The 13,595-nt window shown below is 43.4% G+C and overlaps 1 protein-coding gene across 3 annotated transcripts in view; it reads right to left on the reverse strand.

The window, feature by feature from the left end:
* rps6ka5 (ribosomal protein S6 kinase, polypeptide 5) overlaps positions 1–13,595 on the reverse strand; it is a 292,840-nt gene that overhangs the window by 13,626 nt on the left and 265,619 nt on the right. For all 3 annotated transcript variants that reach the window (XM_070879670.1, XM_070879669.1, XM_070879671.1), the window contains one exon: positions 2,636–2,806. In XM_070879670.1, coding sequence (XP_070735771.1) covers positions 2,636–2,806 — 171 coding nt within the window. The remainder of the gene's footprint in view (positions 1–2,635; positions 2,807–13,595) is intronic.

The following is a 13,595-nucleotide window of genomic DNA, read 5'->3' on the forward strand; positions in this document are numbered from 1 at the left end:
TCACGGACCGCTCATCGGCAACACCACACAGAAGTGGACAAAGCTCAAACAGATGGTGACAGACTCAGAAAAGACAACTCTTGGACTTAAAAAGAAGGTACACCAGGACTGGGTCGATGAAAACAATGTTGAGATCTGCAAGACGCTGAATAAAAAGAAAAAAGCATACCTAGAATGGCAAAATGACCCTTCCTCAATTTCCAAGAGGGACCGCTACAGACACATGCAGAGCAAAGCACAAAGAGACCTTTGCCAGATGCAAGATAAATGGTGGCAGACAAAAGCAGAGGAAGTGGAACATTATGCTGAAACTCACAATACCAAGATGTTCTTCAGCGCCATCAAGTCAGTCTATGGACCATTAAAACCCAACACTACTCCACTCCTTTCAGCAGATGGCAGCACTTTGATCAAATGCAGGACTGGCATAAATGAGAGGTGGAGAGAACACTTCAGTAATCTTCTTAATCGACCTTCAACAGTGAACGAAGCAGCACTTGACTCCATGCCCCAGCAACCTATCAAAGAAGATCTTGATTTTCCTCCCAGCATAGACAAAGTAAAGAAAGCCATTAACCAGATGAGTACTGGAAAGACTCCAGGAAAGGATGGAATCCCTGCCGAAATCTACAAGGCAGTAGGCCCAGCAACTCTCGAGGCCTTTCATGACAATAATAACTAGCATCTGGGAAGATGAAGACATGCCACAGGACTTCCGTGATGCTATGATAGTTTCCCTGTACAAGAACAAGGGCAACAAAGCAGACTGTGGCAACTACAGGGGAATATTGCTTCTGTCCATTGCTGGGAAGATCATCGCCCGCATAGTATTGAACCAACTCATAGCTAGTGTCTCAGAAGTAAATCTTCCAGAAACACAATGTGGCTTTCCACCTGGTCGGAGCATAGCGGACATGATCTTTGCACTCAGACAAGTGCAGGAGAAGTGCATTGAGCAGAACATGGACCTGTATGCTGTATTTATTGACCTCGCCAAGGCCTTTGATACTGTCAACAGAGCAGCGCTTTGGTCAACCTTGATGAAACTTGGGTGCCCAAGGAAGTTTGTCCACATCATTGAGCTGTTTCATGACAACATGACAGGTGAAGTGCTCTCAGACACACAACCACGGCCCCATTTGCCATCTCAAATGGAGTGAAACAAGGTTGTGTACTTGCTCCAGTTCTGTTCAACCTATTCTTTACCTACATCTTGAACTATGCCATAAAAGACTTGGAGTTTGGGGTCTACCTGAAATATCGATTAGATGGTTCACTGTTCGACCTCCGCCGCCTTGCTGCAAAGACCAAAGTACGGAAACGACTCATCCTAGAGGCACGCTTTGCTGACGACTGCACCCTTATGGCACACAAGGAGAGTGACCTACAATTCATACTCAGCAAATTTGCTGAGGCAACAGAATTGTTTGGCCTAACCATCAGCCTTAGTAAAACCGAGGTTCTCTATCAGCCTGCCCCAAGCACCACAGCATCTGCTCCCAGTCTTCATCGGCAGTATACAACTAAAGTCAGTGGACAGCTTCAAGTACCGTGGCAGCACATATCAAGTGATGGGTCCTTGGACAAGGAGATTGATGCAAGGATCTGTAAAGCCAGCCAGGCACTTGGTCGCTTGCGCACTAAGGTGTTGAGTCACCACCACTTCCGACTGTCAACTAAACTGTCGGTGTATAGAGCAGTTGTTCTCTCATCTCTCCTTTATGGATGTGCGACCTGGACACCCTACAGGCATCACATCAAAAAGTTGGAAGCTTTCCCTATGCGCAGTCTCAGATCTATACTCCACATACGCTGGCAAGACCGGGTTTCAAACTTTGAGGTTCTGGAGAGAGCACAAACAACTAGCATCGAGGTGATGATCAGGCGAGCCCAGTTCCGGTGGGCTGGACATGTCATCCGCATGGATGAATCAAGGATCCCTCGTCAGCTTCTTCACGGCGAGCTCTGTGAAGGTCAAAGACACCAGGGGCGCCCCCGCAATCGCTACAAAGATTGCATCAAGGCTAACCTCCAGTACTGTGGCATCTGACCAAAGGACTTTCAGAATACAGCAGCTAATAAAATCCAGTGCCGAACCCTCACGAGGACTGCCTGCCAGACCTTCGAAAAAAGCCAATGTCAACACCTGCGGGACACTAGAGATAGACGACATCAGGTGGCAGTACTGTCAGCATCAGGCACATCGAACTTCCCTTGTCCGACGTGCAAGAGACTATGTGCATCCAGAATTGGCCTATACAGCCACTTGAAGACACATGCCATTGATGATTAGCATATCAACGTCTTTGTTGGATACGGCAGACTACCAAGAGACAATAGTGAGTCACTCAGGCTTTGGTGACCATAGACTGGAACAGCCAAACTGTGCCACAAATGGAATTTGGATTCACTGGACAAGTTTCGCCAGTTAAGAGCACAATGGCTGAAGAAGCGCAGAGAACTGAGGCAGGGAACACAGCACAGGGGAAGTGTAGGCAACGGTAAAGGATAAGTGTGGGGAACAGAAAGGAGAAACAGCTTTAAAAACAAAAACAGGCAGGGCTGACCAAGATGGGAAAGCCAGACGTTTGCTCCACCTTCCTTACTTTGTAATGTTTTTGAACACATTCAGTACCTCAGGCTTCAAGTCCCGGTGGACAACTCCCACATCGTGCATATGGCTGACAGCGGAGACCAGTTTGCGCATTATGTAACTGGCTTCCGTTTCACTGAAGTGTTTCTTCTTTCGGATTCGCTCGAGCAGCTCTCCGCCTTTCAGCAGTTCCATCACTAAGAACGTGTGCAGCTAAAGAAAAAGGGGAGAAAGGAAAAACTAATATAAAAACATTCTGCTAATTAAGAGGGTAAGGATATCAAATCTCCTTTCAGTCACTCAAGTTAAACGATACAGAACATTATGGATTTTCTCAATTACTTTTGGTGGAATCATGAATATCTTGTTTCTTTTCATTCTTTCAAGGCACAGTTTCTTCAGGTCTTTCTGAAGCCTTATTTTAATATGCAAATCAAGTCAAATATCCAAATATATTTAAAAAACTGCCCTCACAATCTGATGCTAGAAGCTTATTAAAGTTAATTCTCCCAATTTCATGGGTATTGCACTTGAAATGCAGTCTTTTGATCAAACCAACAAATCAAAAGACATAAAAGAAATGAAGAACTTCAGTTTACATAAAGTCTTGGATTTATATTGCGTCTTTCACAACCACCAGATGTCCCAAAGCACTTTACAGCCAATGAAGTACTTTTGGAGTGTAGTCACTGTTGTAATATAGAAAACGCCGCAGCCAATTTGCGCACAAGCAAGGTCCTACAAACAGCAATGTGATAATGATCAGATAATCTATTTTATTTTTTGTTATATTGAATGATGGATAAATATTGGCCAGGACACCGGGGATAACTCCCCTGCTCTTCTTCGAAATAGTGCCATGGGATCTTTTACGTTCGCTTGAGAAAGCAAACCGGACTTCGGTTTAACGTCTCATCCAAAAGACGGCACCTCCAACAGTGCATTGGTGTTTAGTTTGTTCTTTCCTTTTAGTGGAATATATTCTTCCTGCACTCTGTTGAACACAGTTTTAAATGTTTCCCATTGCTGTTCTATATCGTTTATTGCCAATATTGTTGCGTATGTTATTTTCCCAAGTTCTATTCTCAGCCCCTGAAAATCAGCTTTGCACCAATCTATTACCATCGTTTTCGTCATATTTATGTCCTTCGCAATTATCATCTTAAAGCGTATTATATTATGGTCACTACTGCCTAGATGTTCCCCTACTTTAACCTCTTATCTGCTCCGGTTCATTTCCCATTGCTAGATCTAAAAGTTAATTCTCTCTTGTGGGGCTTTTTACATATTGGGTTAGAACGGAGTCCTGTACACATTGTCGGAATTCCATTTCCTTATCCCCTTTACCTATCTCTTCTGTCCAATTAATATTGGGGTAGTTGAAATCCCCCATGATTATTATTCTATGTTTTTTTTACTAAATTGTCTGCATATTTTTTCCTCCACCTCCCTTCCACTATTAGGTGGTCTGTAGAACACACATTTTTAGTGTGATTGATCCTTTATTATCTTTTATTTCTATCCATATGGATTCTATTTCTGTCTTGTTGATAGCTGCGTCACTTTTTTCTACCACCATTATGTCATCCCTAATAAGTATAGCTACTCCACCTCCCATTTTTCCCTCTCTCTCTTTTCTAAATATTTTATACCCTGCAATGTTTTATTCCCAGTTCTGATTTTTCTGTCGCCATGTCTCAGTGATCCCTACTGTGTCTGGTTCCTCAAAACACATGATTGCCTCCAGCTCCCCTGTTTTATTATGGACACTGTGTGCATTGCTGTACAGACAGTTTAACTCATTTTTAATAGGATTTCCTCTCACTTTATGTTTAACCATCTTTTTCGACTTCTGTTCTATAACTATTTATTCCTTTGCCATCAGTGTCCTCTCTTACTTTATTCTTTCCTATGCTTTCTTTTCCTGTCTTTTCAAGTTTCATGGAGGCTGGAGAAGCTGGGGTTGTTCTCTTTAGAGCAGAGAATGTTAAGAGGAGATTTGATAGAAGTGTTCAAAATCAAAGTAAATAGAATAAATAAGGAAAAACTGTATCCGGTGGCTGGAGGTTCAGTAACCAGAGGACACAAATTTAAGGCTATGTGCAAAAGAACCAGAGGTGACATGAGGACATTTCTTTTTTATGCAGCGAGTTATAATGATCTGGAATGCACTGCCTGAAAGGGTGTTTGAATCAGATTCATAGTAACTTTCAAAAGCGAATTGGATAAATACTTGAAGGGGGAAAATATGCAGGGCTATGGGGAAAGAGCTGGGGTATGGGACTATTGGATAGCTCTTTCAAAGAGCTGACACAGGCACGATGGGCCAAATGTCCTCCTTCTGTACTGTATGATTCTATTTCAACTTATCTTCAACAAAAGCAAGAACAGTGATTAAAGAACAGTAGGTGCACAATTTTTCATTTCTTTTTTTTAATAAAAAGGACACAGAAATCCAGATTTTGATGCATTATTAACACCATGTTCAAAGGATATTTTTTCATCTTTCCATCTTGCAGGGGTCACTTTTCATATAAAACATGGTCCCCGGTGGGAAACCTACCCGGAATATTTGGTTGTAAAACACAGGCACATCATAAACTCAAAGTATGCGGAGTATGAATGAATTCCTCGTTACTCAGCCGCACCATGAATTTGCTTTCTCCAGTGCATTACAGGCATAATTTCTGACAATGCTGAGCATCAAAAACCTATTCAACTCTTCAAAACTTTGCAAGAATTTCCACCCCCTCCTCCCCAGAGCTCCAAAGTTTCTTTACATTATATCATCAGAATGCTTAAGCTTTTCTTTTTTAAAAAAAAAAAGAGATGCAAAGCTATTCCCATAAATCAGCTTGAAACACAGATGGAAAAACAACAGTACCTTATATGAAATAATCCAATATTAACAATTCTCGCCATTTGTTCCTGGCTAGTGTTACTGTCAGCCTCACCTCAGTGGTGGGAAAATAATTGGAAAAAAATCTTGAAAGACAGGATAAATCTACATTTGGAAAGGCAAGCATTAATTAGGGACAGTCAGCATGGATTTGTTAAGGGAAGATCGTGTTTGACGAACCTGATTGAATTTTTTGAGGAGGTAACCAAGAGGGTCGATGAGGGTAGTGCGTACGATGTAGTATATATGGACTTTAGCAAGGCTTTTGATAAGGTCCCACATGGTAGACTGGTCATGAAGGTTAAAGTCCATGGGATACAGGGCAAAGTGGCAAGTTGGATCCAAAATTGGCTTGGAGGTAGGAAGTAAAGAGTAATGATTGATGGATGTTTTTGTGACTGGAAGGATGTTTCCAGTGGGGTACCGCAGGGCTCAGTACTGGGTCCCTTACATTTTGTGGTATATATCAACGATTTAGATTTGAATATAGGGAGTATGATTAAGAAGTTTGCAGACAACACTAAAATTGGCTGTGTGGTTGATAATGAAGAGGAAAGTCATGGGCTGCAGGAGGATATCAATCTACTGGTCAGGTAGGCAGAGCAGTGGCAAATGGAATTTAATTCAGAGAAGTGTGAGGTGATGCACTTTGGGAGGGTTAATAAGGAAAGGGTATACACATTAAGCGGTAGGCCACTTAATAGTGTAGATGAACAAAGGGACCTTGGAGTGCTTGTCCACAGATCCCTGAAAGTAGCAAGCCAGGTGGATAAGGTGGTTAAGAAGGCATACGGAATGCTTTCCTTTATTGGCCGAGGCACAGAATATAAGAGCAGGGAGGTTATGCTTAAATTGTGTAATACTTTGATGAGGCCACAGCTGGAGTACTGCATGCAGTTCTGGTTGCCGTATTATAGAAAGGATGTGATTGCATAAGAGAGGGTGCAGAGGAGATTTACTAGGAGGCTACCTGAAATGGAGAATCTTAGTTATGAGGATAGATTGGATAGGCTGGGTTTGTTCTCATTGGAACAGAGGTTGAGAGGAGTCCTTATTGAGGTGTACAAAATATTGAGGGGCCTGGATATAGTGGATAGTAAGGGCCTATTTCCATTGGTGGAGGGGTCTATTATGAGGGGGCATAGTTTTAAGGTGGTTGGTGGAATGTTTAGAGGGGATTTGGGGGGGGGGGCTTCTTTACTCAGAGGTTTGTGGGGATCTAGAACGCGTTGCATGGAAGAGTGGTGGATACAGAAACCCTCACCATTTTAAAGAGATGGTTGGACGGGCACTTAAAAGTGCATTAACCTGCAGGGTTACGGACCTAGAGCTGGTAATTGGGATTAGACTGGATGACGCAGATATAATGGTAAGTACTGCAGGGAATAGAATATGGCCAGGGTGATCTCCTGGACTAGTTTCGATCGCCTAGATGGGTCGGAGAGGAATTTTCCCAGATGTTTTCTTGCTAAATTGGCCTGGGTTTTTAATCTGTTTTTTGCCTCTCCCAGATCATCACATGGCTCTGGTTCGGGTGGAGTGTAGAAAGCAGGAAACTATAGGCCAGTTAGCCGAACATCTGTGGTTGGGAAAATGTTGGAGTCCATTATTAAAGAAGCAATAGCAGAACATTTGGAAAAGTAAAGTTCGGTCACGCAGAGCCAGCATGGATTTATGAAGAGGAAGTCATGTTTGACAAATTTGCTGGAGTTCTTTGAGGATGTAACGAACCGGGTGGATAAAGGGGAACCAGTGGATGTGGTGTATTTAGATTTCCAGAAGGCATTTGACAAGGTGCCACATAAAAGGTGACTGCACAAGATAAAAGTTCACATTGTTGGGGGTAATATATTAGCATGGATAGAGGATTGGCTAACTAACAGAGAACAGAGAGTCGGGATAAATGGTTCATTCTCTGTTTGGCAACCAGTAACTAATGGGGTGGCGCAGGGATCAGTGCTGGGACCCCAACTATTTACAATCTATATTAACGACTTGGAAGAAGGGACTGAGTGTAACATAGCCAAGTTTGCTGACGATACAAAGATGGGAGGAAAAGCAATGTGTGAGGAGGACACAAAAAATCTGCAAAAGGACACAGACAGGCTAAGTGAGTGGGCAAAAATTTGGCAGATGAAGTACAATGTTGAAAAGTGTGAGGTCATGCACTTTGGCAAAAAAAAAATCAAAGAGTAAGTTATTATTTAAATGGAGAAAGATGGCAAAGTGCCGCAGTACAGCGGGACCTGGGGGTACATATGCATGAAACACAAAAGATAGTATGCAGGTACAGGAAGTGATCAGGAAGGCCAATGGTATCTTGGCCTTTATTGCAAAGGTGATGGTGTATAAAAACTGGGAAGTCTTGCTACAGCTATACAAGATATTGGTGAGGCCACACCTGGAATAGTGTGTGTGTGCAGTTTTGGTTTCCATATCTACAAAAAGATATACTTGCTTTGGAGGCAGTTCAGAGAAGGTTCACTAGATTGATTCCGGGACTGAGGGGGTTGACTTGTGAGGAAAGGTTGAGTAGGTTGGGCCTCCACTCATTGGAATTCAGAAGAATGGGAGGTAATCTTATTGAAATGTATAAGATTATGATGGGGCTTGACAAGGTGGATGCAGAGGGGATGTTGCCACTGATGGGGGAGACTAGAACTCGAGGGCATGATCTTAGAAAACGGGGCCGCCCATTTAAAATAGAGATGAGGAGGAATTTCTTCTCTCAGAGGGTTGTAAATCTGTGGAATTCGCTGCCTCAGAGCTGTGGAGGCTGGGTCATTGAATAAATTTAAGACAGAAATAGACAGTTTCTTAAATGATAAGGGGATAAGGGGTTATGGGGATTGGGAGGGGCAGTGGAGCTCAGCCCATGACCTTATTGAATGGCGAACAGGCTCGAGGGGCCGTATGGCCTACTCCTGTTCCTATTTCTTATGTTCTTATGTTTCAGTATAAGGGGTGTCGCAGTTGTGTGAGGCAGACTGGTTTGGGTTGGGTGCTCTTTGCCTTCCCGTCATTGTTCACAGGTTTATATGTAACCTTCAGGGCTGCTGACCAAGGGCCTTGCGGCTCTGTCGGCCGGCGTGGACACGATGGGCCAAAATAGCCTCCTTCAGCACTGTAAATTTCCATGTTTCTAAAAACACTTGTTCCATGTGTTAATTTTCATGAAGGAAAATAAACTGTATTAACTCAGTGAAGGTGCACTCCTGATTAAAACAAAGCCATACCTCAAAACCAAGCACTGCATGGAGATTACAGATGAAAATAAATTAGTATGTGTGAATGTTATTGTATTTGCTATGAAAGAATTGGTAGAGGGTGTTTAGGTGGCACAAGATTCTCCAGGTATCTGTATAGTTAAGTGTCTTAGGGAAATTCAGCCTACAAAAGGATTGTCATCAGATTCTACCAAGTCAGACTACAAAGGAGAAGAAGCCTATGTATTCTTATTGCTTTTATATAGTCCTGCATAAATACAACTTTGAGTGTTTGTAGAGCAATTAACTGCTGTGTTTTGAAAAAGAAAAAAAGACTTGCATTTATATAGCACCTTTCACGACCACCGGATATCTCAAAGCGCTTTACAGCCAATGAAGTACTTTTTGAAGCATAGTCACTGTTGTAATGTAGAAAACGCAGCAACACTGCAAGCTCCCACAAACAGCAATGTGATAACGACCAGATAATCTGTTTTTGTTATGTTGATTGAGGGATAAATATTGGCCAGGACATTGGGGATAACTCCCCTGCTCCTCTTCAAAATAGTTCCATGGAATCTTTTACGTCCACCTAAGAAAGCAGACAGGCCTCGGTTTAACGTCTCATCCAGTAGAGCACTCTCTAAGTACTGCACTGGAGTGTCAGCCTAGATTTTTGTACTCAAGTTTCTGGAGTGGGACTTGAACCCACAACCTTCTGACCTCAGGAGGCAAGAGTGCTACCCACTGAGCCACAGCTGATCAAATCACAAGTGCTGGGTAATGGACTAACCAACTAGGTCACCAAGTCATCCATAGATTGACTTTCCAAAGGTCGGGCTGATTAACAGGCATCAATATTTCATCTCACTGAAAATAGCTGCCAAGACACTATGGGCCATGTCCACGTGAGAGAGCAGACATGGCTTCGGTTTAACGTTTCATCCAAAAGACGGCATCTCCAACAGTGCAGAACTACCTCAATACCTCAACCCATAACTTTTTGCCTCAGAGGTAAGGGTGCTACCAACTGAGCTACAGTTGACACATTGTGACAAAGTTAGTATGTTAATATTGCCTAAGCCTAATCTCCCTCTTTTTTAAAAAAGAAATAAACCCAGTCTCATTTACAATTTAGAAAGCACAAATCTATCACAGCATGGTAGAACATGCTGCGATGAACTTAATCGCTTAAGCTCAGGTATTTCAACATTGTCAGGGGTTTTGATAAGAGTAAATAGGGGGAAGCAAGAGGGTCAGTACATAAGAACATAAGAAATAGGAGCAGGACTGGGGCGTTCGGCCCTTCGAGCCTGCTCCGCTGGTAACCAGAGAGCACAGATTTAAGATAATTGGCAAAAGAACCAAGGGAGATGAGGAGATTTTTTTTTTAATGCAGCGAGTTATGATCTGGAATGCACTGCCTGAAAGGATGGAGGAAGCAGATTCAATAGTAACCCTCAAAAGAGAATTGGTTATATATTTGAAAAGGAAAATATTAGCAAGGCTAAGGGAAAAGAGCAGGGAGGGGGGGATAATTGGATAGCTCTTTCAAAGAGCTGGCACAGGCACGATGTGTCTGAATGGCCTCCTTCCATGCTGTAAGATTCTATGATTCTAGGTAGACCCTGCTCCCCACAAGGAAGATAGGAGCAGGAACTGTGAAGCATAGACCCAGCAAATACAAAATAGGATGCTGTAGGCACTTAGCAGGGGGGTGCAGTAATTTAAGTCAGATGGAAGATACAGCTGAAACATAAAGCGAGGCTGGATGGAAGGAAGGGTAATGGTCCTCAGAATGAATCGCACGATTTTGCTCTTGCACAAAATTATTGAAAAGGACTGTCAATGTAAAACAACTATCTGCAATTTAACAGCCAGGCATAAAGCAAGGACTCATGTAATTATCAGGTAAAAATTAATAGGATTATTTATGAAAATGTAAAGGCTAGCAGAACCATGAAACAATGAACAAAACCCTTTGAAAATGTGTTTTTTTTCTCTCAGCTTCCAATCATAGGTTGAAGATATCAAGGGCACACCTCTACAATAGCTGCAGAGTTTTATAGTGTGGGAGTGATGCGTCTAGTACTGATATTTGCAGATACCAGGGCTGTCTTATGTAAGTATTAAACCATTTCCTCCATCATACGGTCACCAAACTCTATTTCTATTTAAAAATGACAGTATAGAAGCTTAAAAAATTAATAAATGTTGTCATTAGATTTTTTTTCTTAGACTAATTGATATCCCATGGTCATCGTCATCATCATATGCAGTCCCTCGAAGCGAGGATGACTTGCTTCCACGCCAAAATGAGATGAGTTCACAGGTGTTTCAATGAAGGACCTAATATTCCAGGTCCCGAACTACAGCTTGAAGGGTGGAAGATGCCTGTGCGTGGATTTTTTTTTTTTAAATGTGTGGTGGCCATTGCACACCAGCCACCACACGGGCTTGACACAGCTAGGTCTTGGTCCAGTGGCAAGGATTACCCAAGACTAACTGGAGACCAGCTCTGCTCCACAGACCGAGTGCGCGCACATATCGCAGTGTGGGCTGGCTCGTGCTGCCCCTGGGCCCTCGCCTCTTCTAGGCCCCAAATTCACGGCTCTCTTGGACCCCGGTTGCTTCCCTCTTCGGACTCTGCCCGCACTGCAATCAGCGACCTGGCTTCGTAGCCGAATCCCATGGTATTGCACACAGGTAACCAAGGCCAATTTGAATTTTTATAAATTTTTTTTAAGGCCAAGCGGAATTAGATAGAGGATTAGGGAACCATTGTGGTGGAAGGGGACTGCGTGAGGTAAAAGGAAAACTTGCATTTCATAAGAACATAAGAAATAGGAGGAGTAGTAGGCCATACAGCCCCTCGAGCCTGCTCCGCCATTCAATAAGATCATGGCTGATCTGATTATGGACTCAGCTCCACTTCCCCGCCCGTTCCCCATAACCCCTTATTTCCTTATCGTTTAAGAAACTGTCTATTTCTGTCTTAAATTTATTCAATGTCCCAGCTTCCACAGCTCTCTGAGGCAGCGAATTCCACAGATTTACAACCTCAGAAGAAATTTCTCATCTCTGTTGTAAATGGGTGGCCCCTTATTCTAAGATCGTGCCCTCTAGTTCTGGTCTCCCCCATCAGTGGAAACATCCTCTCTGCATCCACCTTGTCAAGCCCCCTCATAATCTTATACGTTTCGATAAGATCACCTCTCATTCTTCTGAATTCCAATGAGTAGAGGCCCAACCTACTTAATCTTTCCTCATAAGTCAACCCTCTCATCCCCAGAATCAACCAGTGAACCTTCTCTGAACTGCCTCCAAAGCAAATATGTAAACCAAAACTGCACGCAGTATTCCAGGTGTGGCCTCACCTATACCCTGTACAGCTGTAGCAAGACTTCCCTGCTTTTATACTCCATCCCTTTTGCAATAAAGGCCAAGATACCATTGGCCTCCCTGATCACTTGCTATACCTGCAAACTATTCTTTTGTGTTTCATGCACAAGTACCCCCAGGTCCCGCTGTACTGTGGCAGTTTGCAATCTTTCTCCATTTAAATAATAACTTGCTCTTTGATTTTTTTTCTGCCAAGGTGCATGACCTCACACTTTCCAACATTATACTCCATCTGCCAAATTTTTGCCCACTCACTTAGTCTGTCTATGTCCTTTTGCAGATTTTTTTGTCCGTCTCACACATTGCTTTTCCTCCCATCTTTCTATCACCTTTCTGTAGCACCTTTCACGATCACCGGACGTTTCAAAATGCTTTGCAGCCAATGAAGTACCTTTGGAGTGTTGTCACTGTTGTAATGTGGGAAATGCGACAGCCAATTTGCACACAGCAAGCTCCCACAAACAACAATGTGATAATGACCAGATAGTCTGCTTTTTATTAGATTGGTCGAAGGATAAATATTGGCCAGGACACCGGGGATAACTACCCTGCTCTCCTTCGAAATAATGCCATGGGATCTTTTAAGACTATCTGGGAAAGCAAAGAGGGTCTCGGTTTAAAGTCTCATCCAAAAGACAGCACTCCGACGGTGCAGCACTCCCTCAGCATTGCACTGGTCAGCCTAGATTTATGCGCTCAAGTCCCTGGAGTAGGAATTGAACCCAGAGCCTTTTTACTCAGAGGCAAGTGAGCTACACATTGAGCCATAGCTGACACAAGTAGCAGGAAAGAAAGGAAAGAGGAAAGGGAGGAAGAGGAGGGAGGGGTAAAGGAGAGGCTGGGGTTAGAGGGGAGGGAAAAGAAGAGTGGAGGGAGAACAGAAAAAAAGAGAAGGGCACTGGAGGGAATGCCGTTTAATGAATTGCGTCACTGCCTGGGAAAAGCTCAAAGTGCAAGAGGTGGGGTTTGTCAATGAAAGTTCAGCTGGGGGAACGTGCTGCAAATAGAAAATACCATTGGGGGAGGGGGTTTCCAGTAAAAAGAGATATAAAGCAGGTATGGGGTAGTCTTTGAAGAGGAACTGCAGAGGAAGGGACTGGCAGTCAGCAGGTGGGTTGTGATCGAAAATGTTACCAGCAGGGAGGAGCGGAGCCTGGAATGGGAGATAGAGGTGGACGAATGAGAATTTAAGCCAGGAGAGGAGGTTAAATGGATTTGTGCCTTGGGAAATGGGGAAGCAGAGGGCCAAATCGGAAAGAGATGTGGAAGGAAGCAGTGGTGGAGAACAGGTAGATGGAGTGGCTGAGTGTATGGGGAGAAAGTGGCTCATGGAGGGGAGGTAAAACTGGTGAGAAGGAATTTGACAGCTGGGAATGGGAAGCCTATTTTGCCCTCAGGAAGCAGGTAATTAAGTCAAAGTTTTGGCTTTGGCACATTGGGGCAGGGAAGACGGGGCAGGGTGGTGGTGGTTTGCGGTATATGTTCCTCAATCTGG

The sequence above is a fragment of the Pristiophorus japonicus genome, chromosome 4, assembly GCF_044704955.1.
Source record: "Pristiophorus japonicus isolate sPriJap1 chromosome 4, sPriJap1.hap1, whole genome shotgun sequence".
NCBI classification, from domain to species: Eukaryota; Metazoa; Chordata; class Chondrichthyes; family Pristiophoridae; genus Pristiophorus; species Pristiophorus japonicus.